The sequence below is a fragment of the Crotalus tigris genome, unplaced genomic scaffold, assembly GCF_016545835.1.
Source record: "Crotalus tigris isolate CLP2741 ecotype Arizona unplaced genomic scaffold, ASM1654583v1 scf7180000019729.178681, whole genome shotgun sequence".
In the NCBI taxonomy this organism is placed as follows: domain Eukaryota; kingdom Metazoa; phylum Chordata; class Lepidosauria; order Squamata; family Viperidae; genus Crotalus; species Crotalus tigris.
Genome location: NW_024097686.1, coordinates 102,887 through 130,556, shown reverse-complemented (window position 1 = coordinate 130,556; position 27,670 = coordinate 102,887). Strand labels below are relative to the sequence as shown.

Sequence of the window (27,670 nt, the reverse complement as noted above, 5' to 3'; positions counted from 1 at the left end):
CAGTCCAAAAACATTAAGAAAAAAACAATGTTTTTCTGCCACTGAGCATGTGTGAAGTAGCTTCTGCTTTTCTAGTGAGAATCACTGTATCTTACCCATTATCTGAAATTATTGGGTGCGGTTTCTGGGTCATGGGACATGGCATCCTTTCCAGGCATTGGTTAATTTTAGAAACTCAGTGTAAACAAACAAATAAATCCAATAAAAAAAAACTCCAGCTTTTTCACAGAAGCAGGCAGGCCCAGAGTCTGCAGAAAAATCTCCGTGTGTTGCTTGGAGGAAATTACAGCTAGTCCCTGACTTTCATTTAACAATGGTTCAAAGTTACAGTGGCCTCAGAAGCAACAGCTTACGACAAGACTGTTGTTGCATCGCCCCTGCGATCATGTGATTGCATTTTTAAAAGCTGCAGTGTTTTCTGGTAACACGATCGAGGATCTGTGATTTTCCCAACCAGCTTCCCACAAGCAGAGTCAATTGCGGAATTTAAATTTGCTTAATAGCCTCGTGATTCACTTAATGATCACACGATTCGCTTAACGACCATGGTAAAAACGGTTGCAAAATCAGGTTCTATCACGTGGTGACTCATTTAACAACTACACTACTTAAGACTAACGTTCCAGTGCTAATTGTGGTCGCACATGCATTATGATGCATAAAGATTGGGTTGAGAAGATCACGCCAGTTCCCATGTGCTACTTGACCTAACTCTGTTGTTTGCTGAACTATCTATGAGCATGGATGAAACACACAGAAAGAAAAAGCAGCAAACCAGAACTGTGGGGGTGGTGGTCTCCATTTCAGATCCCACCTGAACATTGCTGTGGTGTTTTTCTATGCAAGACAGAATCGAGCTATTACACAATCTAAGGATTCACATAGAATAACTTTACTTCGGTTCTGCTACTTCAGATATTACTAAGAGCAGGGTAGGAAAGAATGTCTGAATATGCGAGTAACATCTTGAATGAAAAAATGAATGAAAAAAATGAATGAAAAAATCCTATCATGATAAGCTAGGTGAGAAGCCCATCAAGTATCATCCTAGAACAGGGGTAGGCAACCTTGGCTCTTTTATGATTCGTCGACTTCAACTCCCAGAATTCCTGAGCCAGCATGGCTCAGCTTGGAAACCTCTCCCTTTTCCCTCAGCATGGCTGGCTCAGGAATTCTGGGAGTTGAAGTCCATGAGTCATAAAAGAGCCAAGGTTGCCCTAGAACAGTGTTTCTCAACCTTGACAATTTTAAGGCATGTGAACTTCAACTCCCAGAATTCCACAGCCAACATTGCTGGCTGTGGAATTCTGGGAGTTGAAGTCCACATGCCTTAAAATTGTCAAGGTTGAGAAACACTGCCCTAGAATCAGCACATACACACTTCCACACCCAGGAAAAGCTGCCCTATGAAACAGTCTCTCTGTACCCCATTTTCTCTGTAGCTGCCCCTATGGGGCAAAAGGCTTTTCATTGTTATTATTACTGGAAACAATTTTGTTTGCTTCCCTTTATGGGGAGGAAAGCTTTTCACAAGGTCACAACACCAGTCCCTTCTGCCTCCATGTTCCTCAGATAAACACACAATGAATAAATGAAACATCCCAACAGAGTCCTTTGTGTTCTCTGAGCTTGATTGTTTTCTTGCAGATGTTTCATTAGCCAGCTAGCTACTTCTTCAGTGCAGCACTGTTGATACTAACTAGTTGGGTAATGAAACACCTGCAAGAAAAAAGCCAAACTCAGAGAGACAAAGTACCCCAGAATTCAACACGGAGCTACAAATATTCTGTCCGATTGCTACATTACGAGCCCTTTTCTGGGTCCCCGATGGGTTTGAACATCAGGATTTATCCTCTACTTCCACACTCATGCATACTGTATGAATGCAACACAGAAATACAAATCCTCGCAGGAGGAGACCTGAGTCCTAGAAAGTGTGGTAAGAATTTATAAATGTTATAACTGTGTTAGAACTATTGTATAGGGAATCATATGGTAACCAAGCCAGGTCTCCCAAAAAGGTTAACAGCCTCCAAAATCTTTTAAACTCTCAGAAAACACATGTGTTAATTAAACACTTATTTCAAATGACGCTGTCATGGTTCCAACAGATGAAACTCTTTACCTTAAAGAATCCTTATTTTGAGTAGCATAATATTGGCACTGCATAATCGAAGCCAAAGACTGAATTCCCCTTCCCTGAGCACATAGTATCAAAGCACAATTCCCTCCTCCAATTAACAGCCATAAATCACATTCCCCAGTTAGCTTGAAGCGCAGGCTTCCTCTCCAGTTCTCCAGCCCGCCAATTCCTTATCAGCTCTGGTTACAATAACCTTGTTTCTCACGCTAGGTTTAATGTTGTTATGTCTAGCTGGACTCTCATTCACATCCCCCCCTTCCAGCATCATCTAACTCAGTGTTTCTCAACCTTGACAATTTTAAGGCATGTGGAATTCTGGGAGTTGAAGTCCACATGCCTTAAAATTGTCAAGGTTGAGAAACACTGATCTAACTCCAAAAACAAAAGGTAAAAGATGGCTACATTTCCATCTGTGGTCAGTGCAAAAACATCCGATGTTAGCAGCTTTGACAGATGCAAGCAAACCCCCAAACTCAATACATGAAATGTGAGCATAATTATCACCCTCACAGTTCAAAGAAAGAAAACCAATCCACATCACTTGATTTGATCAACCTCTTCTCTGGGGTCAACATGTGCACATGGCCAAGCCCCTCAAGTATCACCCTAGAATCAGCACGGACACACTTCTATACCTAGGCAAACTCCCCTATAAAACAATCTCTCTATACCCCACTTTCTCTGTAGCTGCCCTCATAGGCAAATCTCTTTGCTTTGGGAAATAAATAATTCTCCTTTCCTCACAGCTGTCTGGATTTCATTTTTATTCTTGTGATGGAACCCCAGATGATTCTTCGGACAAAAGTCCCACCACGTTCAGAAAGGAGATTGGAGAAGACAGTACTCACATTAAAGGCTCCCACGATCTAGGTTTAATGAAGATTGCAATAGGGTAGAGTTGTGCAACTTGAAGACGTTTAATGGCGTTTCCTGATACATCAAGGATACAGTGCTTGCCCTAGTGACAGGAAAGGAGGAAAGGTTTACATTTGAGGTGAGGGTGGATTTTAGAGGAAAAAATAAATAAAACTCACAAGGGTGGACCAGAATAACAGAGTTGGAAGGGAGCTTGGAGGTCATCTAGTCCAACCCCCCGCACAGGGAGAAAACCCTATACCAGTGATGGCGAACCTTTTAGAGACCAAGTGCCCCAAAACCGGCCCCTCCCTGCTACCCCCACCCGCCCCTGCTCTGCCCCCCGCCCCTGTCCGCTCCGCCCCAGCTCGCCCCGACCTGCAGGGCCATCCACTGCCTCTATGGCTTGCCGCAGATCACCCAGGTGGCCCAGCAGTGCTATGGAAGCCACACCTTCCACCTGAGCCCCACAGCATCAACTGCGCGTGACAGAGAGCAAGGGTGGAGTCATGTCCCTGCTGCCCGGCTGCCATGTCCTTGGCTGCACTGCTCCGCGGGTGACTCTCCTACGGGGGGGGGGTGCTGGTAAGGAGGGGGCTGTGGGGGGAGGCGGGGCTGGGGCAATGGTGCGTGTGCCCACAGAGAGGGCTCTGAGTGCTGCCTCGTGCACCCGTGCCATAGGTTCGCCATCACTGCCCTATACCATTTCAGACAAATGGTCGTCCAATTTCTTCTTAAAAACCTCCAGTGTTGGAGCACCCACAACTTCTGAAGGCAAGCCGTTCTAGTGATTAATTGTTCTGTCAGGAAATTTCTCCTTAGTTCTAGGTTGCTTCTCTCCTTGATTAGTTTTCATCCATTACTTTTTGTTCTGCCTTCCGGTGCTTTGGAGAATAAATTGATCCCCTCTTCTTTACGTCAACCCTTGAGTTATTGGAACACTGCTATCATGTCATCCCTAGCCCTTCTTTTCGTTAGACTAGACACACCTAATTCCTGCAACTGTTCTTCATATATTTTAGCCGCCGGCCCGCTTAATCATCATTGTTGCTCTTCTCTGCGCTCTTTCTAGAGTCTTTCTAGAATCTCAGCCTAGTGATTATCCTATCTTTTGTTGAAAACGTCCAGTGATGGGGCACTCACAACTGTGAAAGGCAAACTATTCCACTGATTAATTGTTCTCACTGTCAGAAAAGTTCTCCTCACTAATTTTCTAACATGAAGACATTTTCCAAACACGCACCAGCCCTCTTCCAAGCGGTTCAAAAAAATGGGCAGCTCTTAATTCAGGTGATGGCAAAGGGTGTGTTTTAGCCTACATGGGCCAGCACCCTCCTGGTCCTTTACATACTTGTACGTTGTGAACAAGAACCATCATATTGCATTTCCAACTTTAATTGTCTGTTCTAATATTAGCCTTATTGTTCAGTCAAAAAATAACTTGTCTTTAAATTAAAGAAATTAATTTGATGTTGAATCTTATAACAGCTGCAAGACTACTGGTAGGGCAATATTGGAAGAAATTTTTTTTTGCCTACTATGGAAGAATGGATACTTAAGGTGTCTAATTTAGCAGAAATGACAAAAATCTCCGCTTATTTGAAGGATCATTCACAAGAAAAATATATTTCGGTTTGGAGAAGATGGATTGATTATATTCAAAAGAAATATCAGACTGAAAAATATTATCTTGCTTATGAGTAATTTTTAGATTATTATTAATAGTTTAATATGATTGAATTTATATTATTTTTAGTATTATGGTTTAATTATATAATTATTTTTGTTTTCAATTTGTTAATATTTATTTTGAAGAGGAGTTAAAGTATGTTATGGATTTGATTAATAGTATAGTTGGGTAATGTTATTTAGATTATGTTTGTTTATTTGTAACCCTGTAATCAGCTCTGGGAAGTAGGGGAGGGGTGGAGGGGTGGGAGAGATTGGGGATATATATCGTGTGAAATTTTTAAAACTTTTAATAAAAAAAAATAACTTGCCTTTTATATCTTCCTTATCATCCCTCCCTATGGAGCACTTCTACTTCTAATGTTTGGAGAAAATATTTGTAGTTCACGTGAAGACAAGGGATCCTTGATGCTCTCTTGAGCCTGGTTATTTTCTTGCAGACGTTTCATTACCAAACTAGGTAACATCATCCATGTCAGTGTGCTCTAGCACTGATGTTGTTATCTAGTTTGGGTAGTGAAACTTCTGCAAGAAAACCATCAAGATCAGAGAGCACCAAGGATCCGTCATCTCAACCCTGAGCTACCAATATCTTCCTTTAATGAAAATATTTAAACCTGTTTTGGAAAATCTCCTTGCAATTGCGGAAAAATTTATTCTCTGGCAAAAGAGGCTTCCGTTTTTCTGCCTCATTCTCAGGAAGTTTGAGAAGGTCTTTGAGGCAACGACTGAAGCTGATTTTAGGATTTGAGGGTGGAGAGGGGGACCAGGAAGGCTGGGAATATTGCTTGTGATATCTTCTTATCAACTCTATGGTTTCCTTAGTTCAGGAGAAGGCAACCTTGGCTCTTTTATGACTCGTGGACTTCAACTCCCAGAATTCCTGAGCCAGCCATGCTGAGGGGAAAGGGAGAGGTTTCCAAGCTGAGCCATGCTGACTCAGGAATTCTGGGAGTTGAAGTCCACGAGTCATGAAGGGGCCATAGTTCCCCCATGCTGGCTCAGGAATTCTGGGAGTTGAAGTCCACAAGTCATGAAGGGGCCCTAGTTCCCCCATGCTGGCTCAGGAATTCTGGGAGTTGAAGTCCACGAGTCATAAAAGAGCCAAGGTTGCCTACCCCTGCCCTAGTTGCTTATTCTTTCAAGCTAAGAAAACTGGCAGTTTCTGGTTGATGTTTTCTTTTGTTACTGAATGGAGAGACTTTCACATATCCTGGGAGACATTTTATGCAACGAAAGGTAATTTGCCCCCTTTTTAATTAAGATAAGTGCAGAAACACCCAGTCCTTAGAATTTTATTTAATTTTTCTTTTTCTTTGTGGGAATAAGAATGGTTGGGGGAAAAATATAGAAAAAATGTTTGGCCCTGTGTTAGTAAGACTCACCCAAAAAGATTGCTGTGGAATACAATGTGTTATTTGCATCGTTCCAGGTAGTCCTCGAATTACGATTGTTCGTTTAGCAACCGTTCAAGGTTGCTAGGGCACTGAAAAAAGTGACTTACAACTGGTCCTCACACATGATCATCGCAGTATCCCCATACAGCAGGGGTCCCCAACCCCCGGCCTGTGGACCAATATCGGGCCACAGCATGCCAGCAACCGGTCTGCACAAACAAGGAAAGCCCCATCCATGGGATGGAGGTAGCATACAAAGCCACACCCCTATCCGGTCCGTGGAAAAACCTCTCTCCACGGAACCGGTCCCTGATGCCCCAAATGTTGGGGACCTCGGCCACACAGTATCCTCATAGTCATGTGATCAAAATTTGGACGCTTGGCAAACAGTATATATTTATGATGGTTCCAACACCCTGGAATCATGGGATTGCCACTTGTGATCTTCCCAGCTGGCTTCTGACAAGCAAAATCAATAGGAGAAGCCAGATTCGCTTAATAACTGTGTGATTCACTTAATAACCACAGTGATTTACTTAACAATCGTGGCCAAACAAGGTATAAAATTGGGCAGGACTCCCCTCCCAACCCCCACGCTTAGCAACAGAAATTCTGATTCCATTGTAAATCGAGAACTATTTGCGTATGGAATTCATGTTATAGTTACGAATGAATATGTGTTACGAATCCCCTGGACTGCAAGGCGATCAAACCGGTCAGTCCTAGAAGAGATCAACCCTGACTGCTCTTTAGAAGGTCAGATCCTGAAGTTGAAACTCAAGTACTTTGGCCACTTAATGAGAAGGAAAGACTCACTGGAGATGAGCCTAATGCTGAGAAATATTGAGGGCAAGAGAAGAAGGGGACGACAGAGAAGGAGGTGGCTGGATGGAGTCACTGAAGCAGTAGGCGTGAGCTTAAATGGACTCCAGAAGATGGTAGAGGACAGGAAGGCCTGGAGGAATGTTGTCCACGGGGTCGCGATGGGCCAGACACGACTTTGCAACTAACAACAACATGTGTTATGATCATTCATCATTAGTTTAGGAATTATACTGACAGAAACCATATCAATTTCTATGAAAGCTGGTTCTGGGCTTTTCTCAAATGACAGAAACCCAGACCTAGAACTGCATTTCATATAATTTAATAGGATAATAGTACATTCTGCATTTGTACCATCTGGGTCATTTACCCTTTCGGCTACAAATCGCACGGACTGCACGCTGGTCCCATAGAGATTATCGTTATACTGGCCGGCTTCGATGAATTTGTGCTCTTGAATGTCTTTTTCCATTTGTTCTCTGGAGATGACAAAGTGGTAATCTCGACCGTCCACTTCATAATCGCGCTTCGGTCGGGTGGTATCTTGGGGGGGGGGGGGTAACAAAAAATGAGAGAGGTTTTGCTAAGTGAACCAAGACCTGTGCAATTTATTTTGTCAGAAATACAGAATAACAGAATTGGAAGGGACCTTGGAGGTCTTCTAGTCCAACCCTCTTCTCAAGCAGGAGACCCTATACCATTTAAGACAGGGGTAGGCAACCCTGGCTCTTTTATGACTTGTGGACTTCAACTCCCAGAATTCCTGAGCTAGCATGGCTCAGCTTGGAAACCTCTCCCTTTCCCCCTCAGCATGGCTGGCTCAGGAATTCTGGGAGTTGAAGTCCACGAGTCATAAAAGAGCCAAGGTTGACTACCCCTGCTCTATATCCTTTCAGACAAATGGTTGTCCAATCTCTTCTTAAAAATCTCCATTGCTGGAACACCCACAACTTCTGAAGGCAAAGCCATTCCACTGATTAATTCTGCTAATAATCAGGAAGTTTCTCTTTGGTTCTAGGTTGCTTCTCTCTTTGATTAGTTTCCATCTGTTGCACATTTTATAAGAGTTTCAGAGAGAGGACAATGTTACATCCCCCAAACCAAGAAAGCTGAGCTCCTTCTAAACAGTTTCCTTTATTGTTCATCACTTGTAGACAGCATCTTGCCAAACTAAAGCAATGGCTGGCATTATTAAAGACATACAGGCAATCCTCGACTTACAACATTCCATTTAGTGAACGACGACTCAGGACCCTCTTCTACCGGTCTACTATCTAAAGCCTTCGCACAAACTGTATTTGGGTTTGGTGTGCTGGCTTGACAGCCGCAGACAGGAAGGTATTACAGAGGGTGTTGAGCATGGCACAAAACATCGTGGGCTGTTCCCTGACACCACTGGATGACATCACCAGGGCTGTTGCCTTGGTAGAATGAGGAAAATCCTCAGGGATGACTCTCACCCTGGTCGGTACCTCCTTACTCTCCTATCATTGGGTAGGAGATACAGAAACAAAGCCAGCCGTACCAACAGGCTGAAGAACAGCTTTTATCCATGGGCTGTCAGGCTCTTGAATGGGACATAATAATTTCATGCATGGCAGACCCGAGAGGCTGGCGTGCTGTGCAATTAGCTCACAGGGTGTAATAAGTTGGGGGTCTGTAATCACTGTGAGTTGTGGGGGGGGCACCGAGGGAGGCTCAGCCAATCTCACTGTATACATGTTATACTTTGATAATTTATTTATTTATTAAAATTTATAGACCGCCCCACTCCCGCAGGACTCCGGGCAGCTAACAATAAAAACACAATATAACTTAACAAGACAAACAATACAGTAACATTCATCCAGGGGTCAGATTTTATAAACTCCAGGCCTGCCGGAAAAGCCAGGTCTTAAGCAGCTTGCGAAAACCAACAGGGTGGGAGTGGTCCTAATCTCCAGGGGAAGCTGGTTCCAAGACGTGGGCGCCATCACAGAGAAGGCCCTCCTCCGCGGCCCCGCCAAATGGCATTGCTTGGCCGACGGGACCTAAAGGAGGCCCAGCCTGTGGGATCTAACCAGACGAAGGGAACTATGAGGTAGTAGGTGGTCTCGCAAATAGCCTGGCCCTGAGCCATATAGAGCTTTAAAGGTAATAGCCAACACTTTGAATTGGACCCGGAGACCAATAGGCAACCAGTGCAGCTCGCGGAGGATAGGTGTAACGTGGGTGTACTGAGGAACACCCACTATCACTCGCGCGGCTGCATTCTGGACCAACTGTAGTCTCCGAATACTTTTCAAGGGTAGCCCCATGTAGAGCGCATTGCAGTAGTCCAGGCGTGAGATGATGATAATAAAGGTTCATTCATTAAAAGCTATAGCAGCACTGTAAAATGTTACGGCCCTTTGCAGCCTCCCCATGATCATGTGATCAAAATTCAGATGCTTGGCCACTGGCTCGTATTTACGATGGTTGCAGTGTCCTAGGGCAGTGGTGGCGAACCTATGGCATGGGTGCCAGAGGCGGCACTTGGAGCCCTCTCTGTGGGCACACACACCGTCTTCCCAGCCCCGCCTCTTCCCATGGCCCCCTCCTCACCAACAACCCCTCTGGAGGAGAGTTGCCCCTGGGCACGGCCCACACGAAGCAGCGCAGCCAAGGACATGGTAGCCGGGCAGCGGGGACAAGACTCTGCCCTTGAGCCCCGTTGCGCGCAGATGATGCTGCAAGGTCTGGGCAGAGGGTGTGGCCACCGTGACGCTGCTGGGCTGCTTGGGTGATCTGTGGCGGGCAGTGGAGGTGGTGGGTGGCCCAGTGGGCAAGGCAGAACAGGGACGGGGATGGTGGGGTGGTTTTGGGGCACTGGGTCTCTAAAAGGTTCGCCATCACTGTCCTAGGGACACGGGATCCCCTTCTGCGATTTTCTGACAAAATGGGGAAGCCAGATCCACTTAACAACTACATTACTAACTTAACAACTGCAGTGATTTACTTAACAGAAGTTAAGAGAAGTCGTAAAATGGAGGAAAACTCACTTAACAAATGTCTTGCTTAGGAATATAGATTTTGGGTTCAGTTGTGGTCGTAAGTCAAGGACTACCTGTATTCTGAGAACTTTCAGGGAGGAGCTGTCTTAACTCTCTTCGTCCCTACTGAATTATCTAAACTTCGCTGTCTCTTGCTCCTCTGGAATGCAGCCCTTCCCTCCTGGGAATCCAGACCACATTCCACCACAGCTCAGAACCATTTGCACCTGATTCTAGCCAGGAAATATAGACATAAACGCTTCCTGACAGATATTACTTACGTGGGACACAGGAGCCAAATTTGTCAGGAAACTCAGATATCAAATCATCATTTATCCGATCTTTCATTGGGCCAAGGATAATAACCGGCCTGGTGTAATTAACTGAAATGCAGAAAGAAAAGATGATGGCGAAGGTAGCTTTGTAACAAGCACTGATGATGGGTTGATGTCTAATATTTAATTTTGGGAGATATCAATGGAATGCCATCAACTTGGATTATGCATTTAGATTTAATAAACGGAACGAAGGACAAATAATATTTCCTAAAAGAAAACAAGGAATTTCATGAGATGCATGTTCTCCAGAAGGCTTGATGGAACGCTTCTACATTGAATTGTTCTCCAAAAGATGTAATGACCATTACTTTTTGCTATTAATCTGGGTTTTTCTGCTGGAAAACAAAGGCTAAATAGTGCAATCATGAAATCTAACAAGGTCCTTCTTACAATATAAAGGACATTGGGCAAATTAGTTTTTTTTTTTTAAACCCTCTTTCATTATGTTCTTTGAATGAGATGGAAGATACCAGCTATATATATTTTGTAGAACTTGTCTGAAACAAATATGAATAGATTTCACATCTTAAATCTAGGCTATATGTAAAATACAACAAAGCAGAAAACCATGTATTGAGGAATTGCATGCATACAGTCCAAATCATAAACTATATCATGGTTTCAAAAGTTGCAGTTGATTAGGCTTGATGTTACGTGGTTTAAATATTCATTAAAATGACTAAGAAAGTGGAATATTAAAAGTTGGCAACCTTTGTATGACTCCGTTACGAATGAAAGTATTTCTTTAGATGGCAGGATATTAAATCATTGCTATGGTATCTCTGAATTGGAATTTGCAACGATGCATTGCATAGTTTTGCCTTTTGCCTGCTTTTCTCATGCATGGATTTTGGTCAAGGCTAGATCTTTGCTTGCAGAAAGCAAGTAACAATTTAGCAGAAGTATCTGAGCAAAAACAAAGCAAGCTAGGACAACTCATTCGGCCATAAGAGACTGAGCAAAGGAATTTTTAGGTAGCGAGGACATATTAAAAAAAAAAGGTAATCCCATCAACCACACTACAGCTCAGGATTTTGGCACCTTGTCTTGCTGTACAACAGGTGAGGAGAAGCACCTGAGCAAAACTGAAGTGAGCTAGACCCACTCAATCTGAGTGGTCTGCCCTAATAGACTTAGTGAGGGAGTTTTTAAGTAGGAAGGACATACCGTATATGCCGGCGTACACGGCGACCCGGCGTATAAGACGACCCCCGTCTTTGTCGCTGAGTCGCATTCCTAGAACGTTGTCTTATACGCCAGAAACTACCAGTATTTCCGGCGTATAAGACGACTCGGCGTATAAGACGACTCGGCGTATAAGACGACCCCCGTCTTTGGCGCCGATTTTAACGCTTGCAGAAGTCGCCTTATACGCCGGCATATATGGTAGGTAAAAAAAAGTAGTCTCTGTAATCTACAACAGCGATCCCCAACCTTTGCAGCTTGGCGGCCCGGTTGGGGGGAGGTGGAGAGGGGAGCTGGGCCGTGCAAGCTCGACTACTTTAGCTGTGCATGTGTGTGCCGGCCTGCCACTTGTGCGGCCCAGTTGTGAATAGGCCACAGCTAGTGGTGGGATACAAATATGTCAACAATGGTTCTCTGTGTGGATGTCCATTTGTTCTGCCGAACTGGGGCAAACTGGCTGAATCCCCACCACCGGCCACAGTCCAGTAGTGGGCCAAAGCCCCAGGGATTGGGGACCCCTGATCTGCAATGTAAAATAATTGTCAACCCTACTAGCAGCCCAAGATTTTACTGTAAAAATGAGCTAGGTATAGTTAGACCAAACTGAATAAGGAGCACACCCAAGCTTGTCCCAGAGGTTCTTTTCCAAAAGGCAACTGGACTTTCTTGATGTCTTTTCTTCCTTGAAAAAGTTTCACTTCTCATCCAAGAAGCTTCTTCAGTTCTTTCTTCTATTGCTTCTCGGATGGTGGGGAATGGAAAGATTTATACTCCTTGCAGAAAAACTGGTCATTTGCATTATTTTAGAGAGTCGTTGAGGCCACCTGGAATTTTGCCTTTGGGAAAAGCGCCTTTGGGACAAGCATGGCCTGGATATCTGAAAGATACTTTTTTTTCCTCACGAGGCAATTGGACTTTGTTTTTCTTTGAAGACGTTTCACTTCTCATCCCAGAAGCTTCTTCAGCTCTGACGGCATGGTGAGGAATGGGAGGATTTATACTCCTTGCAGACAGCACAGATAACCCTCCAGGTGGCCTCAACGACTCTCTAAAACAGTGGTTCTCAACCTGTGGGTCGGGACCCCATTTGGGGTCGAACGACCATTTCACGGGGGTTGCCAAACAACGCAGTCTGCCATTTTCCCCCCTTTTCCTTAGCTGTGCTACTCCCTTTTATTCTATTGGCTTTTGAAAGCCAATAGAATAGACTCTCTTGAATAGGCTAATTCTATTGGCTTTCAAAAGCCAATAGGAATTGTCCAGGCTGTCTCTGCCCTGCTGAGCCCACCAAAAGCCCCATTCTGCAAACGGTGCTGCATCAGTTGAGTAGTCCTCGACTTACGACCGGTTGAGTAGTCCTCGACTTACGACCGGTTGGGGGTCGCGGCATTAAAAAGGTTGAGAACCACTGCTCTAAAAGAATGCAAATGACCAGTTTTTCTGCAAGGAGTATAAATCCATTCCATTCCCTACCATCCAGTCAAATCTGAAGAAGCTTCTGGGATGAGAAGTGAAATGTCTTCAAAGAAAAACAAGAAAGTCCAGTTGCCTTGTGAGAAAAAAAGCATTTTTCGGACAAGTATGACCTGGATGACTGAGACTCTCCATAGAGATGGCCTGGATAATTGAGAATTTCCATAGACACCAAAGCTTGCTTACTTTCCTGCCTTGTTACGGGTTCATAGGAGAGAATGCAGTCCTCTTGTCCTCCTGATGAGAGAAGAAAACAGAGAGAAAATCAGCATTGAGACACAGTGCTTCCAAAATGCTTCCCAAGTTCCCATTTACTCTCTTGAGTATGCTTACGTACAAGTTGCTCCTAAATGCTTTCAAGCAATCTACCTCGGCTTAAAGTTTTAAGTTACCCTGTGACTTATCATTACAAATAGCGTGGATACACAGGCATCAGACATGATCTAAAGCAGTGGGTTTTTTTTTTTCAACCTTGATGACTTTTAAGATGCATGGACTTCAACTCCCAATTGATGCTGGCTGGGGACTTCTGGGAGTTGAGGTCCACGCATCTTGAAGACATGAAGGTTGAGAAATACTGACTTAGTGGATGAATCAGCACTGAGAAGGAAGTAGGATGGAGGGTGCTTCTCTAAGAAAAGATTGGACAATCATCTGTCTGGAACGATACTGGGTTTCCTGTTTGAGCAGGGGGTTGAACTAGAAGACCTCCAAGGTCCCTTCCAACTCTGTTATTCTATTATGATTAGATGACTTTGCAGATAATTCCCAATTCTGGGAGATGCTATTTAATTGTGGCAAGAAAGGATTGTCCACTTCTGTGGCTGCACCAATAGAAATTAAATAGAGAAAAAAAATTGTTAATGTCTTGAGTTGTTTGGTGACCCTCAAAGGACACTTGAAATGTTATGCTTTAAAACTGCTCTGGCCTTGCTTAAGAAGGTAGGCAGGAATCCTCCCACTTCTGGCATGTTAGTTGGCATAAAGATTTCTTCTATTATCTGTGCTCTGATTCCCAAATCAGAACGACAGATACTAGAAGGAAACATCTGGCTAGACCAAGGGTAGGCAACCTTGGCTCTTTTATGACTCGTGGACTTCAACTCCCAGAATTCCTGAGCCAGCCATGCTGAGGGGAAAGGGAGAGGTTTCCAAGCTGAGCCAGGCTGGCTCAGGAATTCTGGGAGTTGATGTCCACGAGTCATAAAAGAGCCAAGGTTGCCTGCCCCTGAACTAGGGAAACCTGGGCTAGACAGACTAAATGAGGGAAAAGGTGGGAGGGGAGCATGATTTGAACCTGGAGGAGACTCTATGCATGAATGGGACAGGATGAAAGAACTTTGTTCTAGAACAGTGATGGCGAACCTTTTAGAGACCGAGTGCCCAAACTGCAACCCAAAACCCACTTATTTATTGCAGGGCGCCAGGTGGGCGTGGCCCACTGGATGGGCGTGGCTGGGGTGGTCATGGCAGACTGGGTGGGTGTGGCCAAGGTGGGCGTGGTCACCTCAATGTTGCTCATGGAGAGGGATGCCTGTGGGGGCCGGGCAGGGTTGGGGGAGATCCAGGGGGTCTCTGGCAGGTGGGGCGGTGGGCAGGAGGCTCGTCCTGCGGGGTGAGGCGAGAGAAGGCGAGGCAGGGGCTGGGGAAGCTGCTGCCTGACACCATCAGTCTCCACACACAGAGGCTAAGCGAGCGCATGGGGGCCAACAATGTCCGTCAGCAGCCACAGTCTGCCGGCCCCTCGACTGGTGTACTCTGGGACTCTGCAGCCCGCCACCAGAAGTTCAGAGAAGCCGCCTCTGAGCTGGACAGACAGCTGACAGCTGAGGAGGCGATGTAGTGGGTCGTGCCCGGGAAAAGGAGAGCAGGCGAAGCCAGGAGGGATAGGACAGGGGGGAGAGAAACCAGCCATGCTGGGATGCATCCAGCCACGTGGGACCTCGGTGAGTTAGCGGGCGGCTGGTTGAAGAGGGACGGTTGCCATCTCCGAGGCACGGCGCACGTGCCCACAAAGAGGGCTCTGAGTGCCGCCTCTGGCACACCTGCCATAGGTTTGCCACCCCTGTTCTAGAAGTCCACACCAGCTGTGCAGGTAGTCCTCAACTTATGACCGTAATGGAGCCTGTCTGTCATGGTTGTGAGTCATGACGGTTATAACATAGGTCACCCATCTGGTTTTTTGAACCTCTTTTGCAGCAGTTGTTAAGCAACCACTATTAAGTAAATGCCAGTTTACAGTTTACACTGTGAGTTCTAGTTCCGCCTTAGGCATGGGCAAACTTGGCCAACTGCCAGGAGACAGTGCGAATTCTAGTCCCGCCTTAGGCATGAAAGCCAGCTTGGGCTAGTCACTCTCTCTTCCCAACTCACCTCACAGAGTTGCTGTTGTGGGGAAAATAGAAGGAAGAAAGTGTTCTGATACGTTTGCCATCTTGAGTTATTTGCAAAAACAATAGAGGCAGGATACAAATAAATACCATAAATTCTCATACGTTTGCTCAGATAGATTCCATTCTAATCAATAAAACGCCTTGCTTCTAACTCAGGAACCATATATGATGTCCAGAGCATTCCAAAGGAGGTGATTTTGAAGGCTACCTCCTACAATTTTGGGTCCTCCAAAGTATCAAGGCACACAGAACTTTTTGTTCAGACAGACTCCGCTCACTCCCTGCAAGTATCATTGCTAATCATGTGCTGGGTTTGAAAGTGGTTTGCTCCAGTTTCTTGGAAGACGACATTTAGACGTTGACTGCTAGACCTAAATTATAAAACTCCATTAATTTTCAGCAAGGCCTCGACAAAGAGGAAACCAGGTCCATTTCAGAGGTGCATAAGAAGTGACTGCGCCTTTGCAGCCCGTTATAAATAAACCTTTTGACACTTTCGCGTAATCTTTTTAAAATCTGAAAAGCAAAAAAAATGAAAGAAGAGAAACCCAAGAGAGGGGGAAAGAAAGGAAAAGAAACCAAATCTTAAAAGAGGCAAGCCAAAGTAAAAGAGCCCAAGAAATGCCATAACTTACTGTAGCTACTTTCGCTATCGCTGGCATTAGAAGGGAGATGTTCTGCAAGAACAGGACAGCAAATTAAAAGGAGATTACTCCAGCAGCAGAATGTCAAGCAATCATCCAGGTCATGCAGTCGGCATGCAAAGTTAAGAGTCAAAGGAACGGTGCAGTAGGAACTTGGCTACGAAGGTCAAAAGACATTACCACGTGTGGATATGCCGAGAAAGGGCTGTAGGGTTGGGTGCCGGTGAGATCTCTCAAAGAGCAGCAGCCAAAGAAATGTTAGTGATGCCTTTGCAAAGGTTTTGTTTCGTAAACATTTCTTAAATGTTTACGAAGGGTGATGAGAAACCATGGATCTACATGCACAATTACCCTTGGGGGGAGTATTGTGAGGAGGGGTGACTCAGGAAGAGCAATGTAGAGGGAGGCAATTAACTCTTTCCTGACCCACCACTGTTCTTCTTTCATTTGTCGCCTCCTAAAAAGTCAATACTATTATTATTGTTGTTGTTGTTTGTCTCAGTCAGCCAGATGTTCAGGCTGGGTTTGGCATCTTGATCTACCTATTGAATCCCTCCCAAGGACCTGGGATAGGCATTTGTGGAGGTTTGATGAGGCTGCAAATATGGTCGCAGGATGGAAGCCGTTCCTAGTAAGGCCGCCTTTTGCAATTGACTGATGGCAAAGTTGTCAATGCCGATGGTGTTCGGGTGATGCTCCAGTTGTTTTGGGATTGCACCTACGGAGCCTAGGATTATTATAGGTGCTGCCTTTGCTTGCTTCTGCCACAGTCGTTCTATTTCTATTTGCAGGTCTTTTATATTTTGCGGTCTTCTCCAGTTCTTTCTTTTCTATTCTGCTGTCCACTGGATGGTGGACATGGCAGTATCTGTTTTCTTATCATTATCATTATTATAAGTAGCAATAGTGGTCAAAGTTGTACTGTTATCTAGATGGGACTTGGACATTACGCAATGTACAGGTAGTCCTTGAATTACAATCTTTCGGTTTGTGACAGTTCGAAGTTACAGTGAAAACGGCAGTGAAAAAAAGGGACTTATGACCATTTTTCACACTTATGACCATTGCAGCATCCCCAGGCCCACTCGGATGCTTGGAAGCTGGCTCGTATTTATGACAGTTGCAGTGTCCAGGGATCATGTGATCCTCCTTTTACGACGTTCCGACAAGCAAAGTCAATGTGGAAGCCGTTGACTTTACTTGTCGGAAGGTCGCAAAAGGAGATCACGTGACCCTGGGACACGGCGACTGTCGTAAATATGAGTCAGTTGCCGCGTGTCCAAATTTTGATCACCTGACCAGGGGGAGGCTGCCACAGTCTCATAAATGAGAAAAATAGTCCTAAGTCACTTTTGTCAATAATAATAATAATAATAATAATAATAATAATAATAATAATAATAATAATACATGCCAGTTGCTGAGCCTCTGAATTTTGATCATGTGACCATGGGGATGCCCAACAGTGGTAAGCATAAAAAACAGTCATAATCCCTTTTTTCAGTGGCATTGTAACTTTGAATGGTCACTAAACAAATCATTGTTAAGTCAAGGACCTACCTGTCATTGTTCTACTTACCCTGTATGGCTATCGAAAAATAATGATGGTCCCAAGGCACTGACATACATAAAAATATTGACATCAATATCAAAAAAAGAATTCAGTTTATTATATATAGTTTTCGGTTAGCTGTAACAGTCGGTTATTTCTGGATTGCTCTCCTTGGATGGGCTTGCATCTATTTTTGGATAGGAAACTATCATTGCTTAGTTTGTGTGCCAAGGCTTATAGCTAAGATACTATTCCTTGTGAAATGTGAAAGCTTAGCAGAAACACCACAGCTTCTGGAAATTTGTCAAACTTTTCATGGGAAGAACTCTAGAAGGAGAGGATAATCAAAGCAGCCGAGTGATAACTGAGCAGGTTCATTGCCAGCAAACGCAAAATGTTTTCTGGTTGAAAAAATAGAGTAGAATAGCAGGCCCAGGTCATGGTTGACTGGCTGATCGGAACTGGCTGATGGTTGACCGACTGAGCAGCCAATAAAAGCCAATGCACTACTAGGTTGCATTAACAGAGAGACAGAATCAGGATCATACCAAGTTCTAGAACAGTGGTGGTGAACCTATGGCATGGGTGCCAGAGGCAGCACTCAGAGCCCTCCCTGTGGGCACGCGCGTTGTCACCCCGGTCCTAGGCCTTCAGCTGGGTTTTATAAAACCTTTTTGCTTTAGGCCTCTGCTGCCATGTGAAAAAAAAAAAAGGTTCAATCAGTCAATTTCAACCTCGCGGGGAAAAAAAGTTCTTGCAAAGTTGGAATTGATTGATTGAACTTTTTAGTCCCACCCAGTCTGCCGTTAGCACAGCAGCCATGCCCACCCAATGGGCCACGGCACCCAATTGGCCACACCCCACCAATGGGCCATACCCACCCGGCATTCGACAATGCATAAGTGGGTTTTGGGCTGCAGTTTGGGCACTCAGTCTCTAAAAGGTTTGCTATCACTGTTCTAGTACGTCTTCACAAAGCCTTAATAAGACCACACTTAGAATACCGCATCAGGTTTTGGTCACCCCAATGCAAAAAAAGAGGTTGAGGTTTTTGGAAAGAGTTCAGAGAAGAGCAACAAAGCTCTAGAAGCCATAACATACGAAGAACAATTGTAGGAATTGGGTAGGTCTAGTCTAGTGAAAAGAAGGACCGGGGTGACATGATAGCAGTGTTCCAACTGGCATAAGGAAAAGGGGGTCAACTTATTTACCAAAGCACCTGAAGGCAAGACAAGAAACCATAGATGGAAACTAATCAAGGAGAGAAGCAACCTGGAATTAAGGAGAAAATTTCTACAACAAACCAGTGGAACAAATTTCCTTTGGAAGTTGTAGGTGCCCCATCACTGGAGGATTTAAAGAAAATTCTGGACAGCCATTTGTTAGAAATAGTAAAGGTCTCCTGCCTGAGCAGGGGGTTGGACTAGATGACCTCCAAGGTACCTTCCAACTCTGTTACTGTAACATCCAGGGGGACTCTTAGTTGCAGATTTGTTCGAGTTTAAAGGAAATTCACTAATATAGAATGATATAGAAAGATATATCATTGGATAATGATAAAGAAGGGAAGGTTAAGGAAACTCATGAGAACAATTTCAAGATCTTGTAAAGTGAGAGTACCACTTTATACTGCCCTGGTGAGACCACACTTGGAATGCTGCATCCAGTTCTGGTCCCCATGACACAAAAAAGTTGTTGAGACTCTAGAAAGAGTGCCAAGAAGAGCAACAAAGATGATAAAGGATCTCTAGAACAAGGGTCTTCAAACTTGACCCTTTTATGACTTGTGGACTTCAACTCCCAGAATTCCTCAGCCACGGACGCTGGCTGAGGAATTCTGGGAGTTGAAGTCCACAAGTCATAAAAGGGCCAAGTTTGAAGACCCTTACTCTAGAGCAGTGTTTCTCAACCTTGGCAACTTGAAGATGTGTGGACTTCAACTCCCAGAATTCCCCAGCCAGCATGCGCTGGCTGGGGAATTCTGGGAGTTGAAGTCCACACATCTTCAAGTTGCCAAGGCTGAGAAACACTGCTCTAGAGGGTAAACTATATGATGATTGAGGGATCTAAGTACGTCTAGTCTAACAAAAAGAAGGACTAGGGATGATATGACAGCAGTCTTCCAATACTTGAAGGGCTGAAATAGAGAAGAGGGAGTCAACCTATTCTCCAAAGCACCTGAGGGCAGAACAAGAAGTCACAGGTGGAAGTTCATTAAAGAGAGAACCAACCTAGAACTAAGGAGAAATTTCCTGACAGTGAGAAGAATTAATCAACGGAATAGGTTGCTCCTTGGTGTTGTAGGTGCTCCCTCACTGGAGGTTTTCAAGAAAAGAATGGACAACCATTTGACTGGGATGGTATAAAGCTCCTGCCTTGAGGAGGGGGTTGGACTAGGAGACCTCCAAGGTCACCTCCAACTTTATTATTCTATGTTCTACTTGAAGGGCTGTCATGGAGAAAAGTTGTGAATTTATTCTCTATCGTACTTGATGATAGGAGGAAACCCAAAAGGGGGAATTTTGACAAAGAGAGATTCAAACTGAAAATAAGGAGGAATTTCTTGACGGTGAGATCCATGAAGCAGTGAAGCAGCCTTCCTCCTGGAGTCATGAATGCTCCATCATTGGAGCTTTCAAGCACAACTACTTGTGTGAAATGTTTTGAGGGTTCCTGCCCTGCACTGAACTAGAAGACCTCCAAGGTCTCTCCCAACTGTATGATCCTTTGAAACAGACCAAAATATGGATTGTCTTAAATGTGTCTGTGCAAAAATTCCATCGATGCTTTCTCCACATAGGCACTGAACTAGCACACAAATGCAATAGTTGTGTTCCAGTTAATGGTTGTTTTGGGGGGGTTCCCTTGGAACCTCTCCATGTCTGCAGCATATACTCAATGCTGCCCTCTAGAACCAGAGGTAGGTTCTAGCCAGCATGCCTGGCTGAGGAATTCTGGGAGCTGAAGTCCACAAGTCATAAAAAGGCCAAGTTTGAAGACCCCTATTCTAGAGGTCATTGTTTCTTCAGAATTTTGAGCAGATGTTCAATGAAACTGTCATGCTGGATGAGATATCTTTCAGCTGTGTAAGGCTGCAGCTCTTATCCCGCACCTCCAGCAATGCTGTGATGGATGGGAATGACACCGGTTGTGTTCTAGGACAGAGGTCCCCAACCTTTTGGGCACCAGGGACTGGTTCTGTAGAGAAAGGTTTTTCCACAGACCTGAGAGTGCATGGTTTTGTGTGCTGCCTGCATCCCACAGATGGGGCTTTGTTTGTTTGTGCAGACCGGTTGTTGGCATGCTGTGGCCCAGTACCGGTCCACGGACCAGGGGTTGGTGACCCCTGTTCTAGGACATTTGCAAGATAGCAGCTTTGAGAAGGTTACTTTAAATATGATCAATGTTTATCCATGATTGCACTTTGCAACAACATGAAATTGCTACTGACCAGAGAGCTTGTTTGCCTGAACTCATTTTGAACCATGACCCAGTTTGAAAACCAGTAATCTAGAAGCAAAGATTTCTTCCCAAGAATTAATAATGCATTTCTGAACTGATTTTATCTGAAGATTTTTTTTAAAGGACTTAACTAACTGACATTCAGAGTAACTGTGGTAACTGTGGTATCCTAGGCTCAGATGCAAGGAAAATGCCATAAGATCTTGAATATATTTTCTGCCTAGGATTTGACTGGCTTTATAACTTTATAAGTTATACAGAGAAGAGCAACAAAGATGATTAGGCGACTGGAGGCTAAAACATATAAGGAACGGTTGCTGGAATTGGGTATGTCTAGTTTAACGATATGTTCCAATATCTCAGGGGCTGCCACAAAGAAGAGGGAGTCAAGCTATTCTCCAAAGCGCCTGAAGGCAGGACAAGAAGCAATGGGTGGAAACTAACCAAAGAGAGAAGCAACCTAGAACTAAGGAGAAACTTCCTGACAGTTAGAACAATTAATCAGTGGAACAACCTGCCTCCAGAAGTGGTAAATGCTCCAACACTGGAAGTTTTTAAGAAGAAACTGGACAGCCATTTGTCCGAAATGGTATAGGTTTCCTGCCTGAGCAGGGGGTTGGACTAGATGACCTCCAAGGTCCCATCCAACTTTATCATCATCATCATCATCATCATCATCATCATCATTATTATTATTATTATTATTATCTCTCTTTGTTGGGGGTAGTGGTGGAAGTCAAATGTTTGATTCACTAACATGAAACATTATCAGCTCTAAAGGGGAACACTTTCAGATCTGACTTCTGCTGCAAAGAACGTGAAATCGCAATCTGCTAAAATTATTAATAAAAATGTTTCTGTTAAGATGGCGGAAAGAAGAATGAAGATGAAAGTTGAGAAGAAAGAACGTTAACCATCTCCAACTCTTTGATCTGAAATGAAACCTGAGGAACTTACGCTGAAGTGGCACGCTGATGCCACCTTGATTGCAAGAACTGGGCTCAGCAAGTCTTTAAAAGAGTGAGTTGCATTCTGGGAGATTTTTGCCCAATGTCTTGTGTTTTGCCCCAAAACTGCTGGAATCTTCAGAGTGCATAACGGGCAAGGCTGGAGATGTCTTTTGCATCATCTCAGCATGAAATTCTAGAACAAATCCTAGAATAAGAATTCTAAGGATAAATCTTCTGACATCATTTTAGGCTGTGAATGTCAAGGAAAGGCAGGAAATGATACCTACACTGAAAATTAGCACTATCATGTTGATTATATATTGTCTCATTTACTGTGCATGATCCTCTTATGTAAGAAGAAAAATGATAGAGAAAAGGAAATAATTGATACCTCTATTTATTACCTCTTTGTTACTGAATCAAAGTATTTGTATCCCACTTTTCTACCTTAACAATAGCGCCTATTATCGATCTTGGATAAGTCATCTTTTGGGCAGCTTCTTCATCATCAACTTTACATCCTACTACTATCAATCTTGGATAACTCATCATTTGGGCAGATTCTTCATCATCAACCTTACTCTCTACTATCATCTTGGATAAGTCATCTTCTGGGCAGATTCTTCATCATCAACCTTACTCTCTACTATCTATTTTGGATAAGTCACCTTTTGGGCAGCTTGTTCATCATCAACCTTACCCCTACTATCGATCTTGGATAAGTCATCTTTTGGGCAGATTCTTCATCATCAACTTTACATCCTACTATCGATCTTTGATACGTCATCCTTTGGGCAGCTTCTTCATCATCAACCTTACTCTGTACTGTCTAACTTGGATAAGTCATCTTTTGGGCAGCTAGTTCATCATCAAACTTACCCCTACTATCGATCTTGGATAAGTCATCTTTTGGGCAGCTTCTTCATCATCAACCTTACTCTCTATCATCTATCTTGGATAAGTCATCTTTTGGGCAGCTTCTTCATCATCAACCTTACTCTCTATCATCTATCTTGGATAAGTCATCTTTTGGACAGTTTCTTCATCATCAACCTTACTCTCTACTATCATCTTGGATAAGTCATCTTTTGGGCAGCTTCTTCATCATCAACCTTACTCTCTACCGTCCATCTTGGATAAGTCATCTTTTGAGCAGATTCTTCATCATCAATCTTACTCTCTACCGTCCATCTTGGATAAGTCACCTTTTGGACAGCTTCTTCATTATCTAGTATTTTCTGACTGGGGATCTGTTCTTCAACTTTTCAAGAATCCTAAGCTTGTTTTTTAAAAAGCACTGATCTTTTTTTAAAAAAAATCCATTGTCACAAAATGCATTATACTGGAAACAAAGTGGTTATTGGCAGAGATCGACATACCCATTGCATAGGCTATATGCTATTAATGTAGTCATGCAGAACACAAAATAAGATGAAAACTCCTCTTCCCCCCCCCCCCAGTGCATTCAAAGCTGGGGACCAAAAATAAAATCTAATCTTGTGCATGCTTAGAAGGAGGAGGAGAAGGTTCTTTAGGAAGAAAAAAAAAAGCCAAACTTTAAAAGTAAGAAAAAAAAATAGAAATGAAATGAAAAACAAAGTTATTTCCAAAGAAAGGGTTATAAGTGACCATTCCTGGGAACTTACTCAGAGTCTTTGTCCCATAACCGTCGTCCCCTAATCCGGGGAAGTCCTGCACGGCAGTCCCCGGAGAGAGCAATGAAAGGAAAGAACAGCCGCAGAAGAGGAAGGAACAGGTCAGTGCAGTTGAAATGGATACTACCATGACAGACCATGCAGATAATTCAATCTGGATTCCCACGTTTGGAGAAAAATAAGGCTTAATCTCCCAATTCGAAGACTTTCACGGAAGCCAAAGAGATGTAGTTAAAGTGAGAAAACAAAATACTCTCTTTAGACAAAGAAACACAGGTAGTCCTTGACTTACAACCACTTGTTTAGTGACCGAAGTTACAACGGCACTGAAAAAAGTGATTTATGACTGGTTTTCACACATATGACCATTGCAGCATCCCCATGGTCATAGGAACAATAATCAGACACTTGGCAACTGGCTCATATTTATGATAGTTGCAGCGTCCCCGGGGTCACATGATCCCCTTTTGCGACCTTCCGACAAGCAAAGTCAGTGGGGGAAGCCACAACCGGGCTACTACCTTAATCACTACAGTGATTCAGTTAACAACGGTGGCAGGAAAGGTTGTAAAATGGGGCAAAACTCACTTACCAACTGTCTTGCTTAGCAGCGGAAATTTGGGGCTCAGTTGTGGTCGTGAATTGAGGAATACCTATGGTCTCAGAAATTGGACAAATTGAAGCTGCTTGGGCTGGCAGATCAGAATACAGCTGACATCAGCTTGGTGTTGAAGACCATGTGGGAGGACATTGGGAACCTGGCCAGCATTCATTTGATGTCGTATTATCTCAAATAAATGGAGTTGTGGAAGTTTGAGAACATATAATCCTTACGCCTGCTTTTTAAAGAAAGCTTGGATATGTGTGATAGCAATATACAGGCAGGTCTCGACTTACAACCATTCATTGACATTTCCATGGTCGTGTGGCCAGCATGCTAAAGGTACCCAGAATGCTATTACTGTCCCACTGAAGCGGTACCGATTAATCTACTTGCATTTGCATGCTTTCAAACTGCTAGGTGGACAGAAGCTGGAGCAATAACGGAGTTCGCCCCATTGCACAGCGCTTGGATCTCGAACCCCAGGCCGTCTGCTTTCCAGCTGACAAGCTCAGCATCTTTAATTACTAAGTCATTGCGCTCCCTAAATGCCCCTAAATGCCCAATAGAAGATATTAAATCCAGTGGAGACTCATTATCTCTCTCTTTTCTTTTTAGTTTATGGCTTAGAAATTACTTGCATCTCGATTTCCCATTTCGGCTGCATTCCTTGAAGCGGCAAAGTGGGAAAACTTCAATCAGATATCTGATTTTCACAGATAAGACACTTTTTTTTCTTTCTTTTTTCTAAATAGCTGGGAACTAGTCCAAGCCATCTCATCATGGAGAGCCTTCCGGTTCAATAGACTGAGCTATCAAGCTAAGACCAGTCAAAGCCATAAATATTTGAGTGGGAACTCACAGGCACAATTCACCCAAGGAGTGCAGGCGGTCCTCACCTTATGACCACAACTGAGATCGGAAATTCCGTTGCTAAGTTGTTAAGGGAATCGTACTCAATTTTACAACCTTTTTTTTTGCCATGGTCGTTAAGCGAATTGCTGCGGTTGTTAAAAGTCTTGGGTAGATACTAAGTAAATCAGGCTTTCTCCATTGACCTCTCTTCTTGGGAGCTGATTGGGAGGACACTGCAACGATTGTAAATACATCCTGGTTGCCAATTGCCCATGTTTGGATCATGTGATCATGGGGGTGCTGTAATAGCCATAAGTGTGAGGGCAGAAGGTCATAAGTCATCTTTTTCAGTACCATTTCTTTTTCTTGGAACAACGCTGTAATTAATCCCTTAATTCGGGGTGGAGTCCAGGCAACTGAATGAAGCTGAGTGTTTGCTGGCCAGATGCCCTTCCTGACACCTATATGGAGTTCACAGCAAATATTTCCCCTTTGTGCCCAGAGAGAGAAATATCTGCTGCTCCCTAGGATCCAACTCACACCCTCCTGACTGTGAGGTGAGAGCTCCATCCTTAGGCTGCTCACCTTTTTCAGTACCAAAAAAAGAGAGAATATTTCTAGCTCAGAGTTGAAATGAGGAGTCCTTGGTGCTGCTCTCTGAGCTTGCGGACGTTTCATGACACCATCAGTGATTGCGAAAACAACCAAGCTCACAGAAGACCAAAGATCTTTTTTTTCAGTGTCGCTGCATCCTCGAACGGTTGCAAATCGAGGACTACCTAGATCACTAGCTAAGATGGAGGGTTATGAAACCCCAGTCCCCAAAACATTTTGTAAATACGTGGCTTTCCCCTTCACCAAAAGTTGAGACGGACCAAGTGAAGGAACGGTGGCCCAAACGGATGTTTTGAATAGTTCAAGTGGCAGTGACAGATCAATTTTGCTTCCCTCTCCTCCCGTAAGCCCCACAGGGAATCCAGACTGTTATATACATTGATCATAGTAGTAATGCCTCACCTGTCCTGAACCTGACTTAGGCTTGCCTAGGTGTATGAGGATGCCTTGGTGTGCCGTGCAATGTCACCCACGTGTTTCGCTGTGAGGTTGTCTCTAAGCATTTACTTACGTTCCGGGTCACTGGTGTCCTGCTCACTCATCTCCTTGCTCTTGTAGAATGGGAATTTTCGTGAAAAGATGAAGTTCTTTTTACGCTTGTCATTGAATGACTGTGAAGGAAAAGAGGCATGGCCGAAAAACAAGGGCGTCTAATTGTTGTCACACTCATGCTGACAAAACAACTAGCTGGTAAAAGCAGAGGACAACTGTGGTGACCGTGTCCAATCTCTGTCCTTGGCTTCACAAGGGAAGCGTTGAGAAGAAGACCAAGGAGGGAAAGAGTCAAAGGGGGTTGAGATCTTCAAGGATTTTTCAGATCTCGGTACGTTAGAAGGGCACCGGTAGTCCTTGACTTACAACCGTTTGTTTAGTGACCGTTTGAAGTTACAACGACACTGAAAAAAGTGACTTAGGACCGCTTCTCACACTTACGACTGTTGCAGCATCCCCATGGTCATGTGATCAAAATTTGGATGCTTGGCAACTGGTTCATATTTAGGACGGTTGCCGTGTCCTGGGGTCACGTGATTCCACTTCTGCAACCTTCTCATGAGCAAAATCAAGCCAAATTCACTTAACAATTGGGTTGCTCACTTCACAGCTACAGCGATTCACTTAATAACCGTGGCAAGAAAGGTCATAAAATGGGCAAAACTCACTTAATAACTGTCTTGCTTAACAACAGAAATTTTGAGCTCAATTGCGGTCGTTAAGTCGAGGACTATCGGTAATGTTTCCTAAAACCGGAAGTAGGAAATGTGATGCTCAACAGATATTTAAACTCTCAGTCTCACTCAACATGGCTGATTGCAAGGGCAGTGGAGACTGTAGTTCAAAACAGAAGGAGAATTCTAAGGAAGTCCTCCCCAGATTAATTGGTAGTGGCTCCAATTCTTTGTGGGACTATCTAGAAGTTGATCCTAATGAAAACATTGGGGTTTACTTCCAAGTTGCATAAAAGTACGTAGAAATTAAGTAGATGCAACTGGAACTCAGAATGCTTATCCAGAAGCAACGTATGTTATTGAGCATATTAATGTAGCTACAAGGATGTATTTTAAAAGCCCTGAAGAAGTCCTGTCTCAACCAGAAGAAGAATAGAATAGAGTAGAGTAGAGTAGAGTAGAGTAGAGTAGAGTAGAGTAGAGTAGAGTAGAATAGAGCTGGAAGGAACCTTGGAGGTCTTCTAGTCCAGCCCCCTGCTTAAGTAGGAGAACCTATACCATCTCAGACAATAGCCTCTTCTTAAAAATCTCCAGTGATGAAACACCCACAATTTCTGGAGGCAGGCTGTTCCACTGGTTAATTGTCCTCACTATCAGGAAGTTTCTCCTTAATTCTAGGTTGCTTCTCTCTTTCTTCAGTTTCCAACCATTGGTTGTCCTTCAAACTCTTATCATCCAGAACCATTAGCTATGTTAGTAATGGCCAGTGAGAATTCTTATTCAATTACATCTGAAAGCTGCAAACTTTTTCTTTTTTCTTTTCTTTTTTTAAAAAGAGGCATTCCCATTTTTTTATCCATC

At 43.9% G+C, this 27,670-nt stretch overlaps 1 protein-coding gene across 4 annotated transcripts in view; it reads right to left on the bottom strand.

The window, feature by feature from the left end:
* LOC120317598 (disks large homolog 2) overlaps positions 1–27,670 on the bottom strand; it is a 111,021-nt gene that overhangs the window by 4,522 nt on the left and 78,829 nt on the right. The window contains exons 5-10 of one of the 4 annotated variants that reach the window (XM_039364317.1): positions 23,564–23,609; positions 15,945–15,986; positions 13,103–13,153; positions 10,202–10,303; positions 7,280–7,452; positions 2,992–3,101 (exon numbers count right to left, since the gene is read on the bottom strand). In XM_039364317.1, coding sequence (XP_039220251.1) covers positions 2,992–3,101; positions 7,280–7,452; positions 10,202–10,303; positions 13,103–13,153; positions 15,945–15,986; positions 23,564–23,609 — 524 coding nt within the window. Of the gene's footprint in view, positions 1–2,991; positions 3,102–7,279; positions 7,453–10,201; positions 10,304–13,102; positions 13,154–15,944; positions 15,987–23,563; positions 23,610–26,154; positions 26,255–27,670 lie in introns of all 4 variants that reach the window. The other 3 variants (XM_039364320.1, XM_039364316.1, XM_039364319.1) reach the window with 3 other exon arrangements.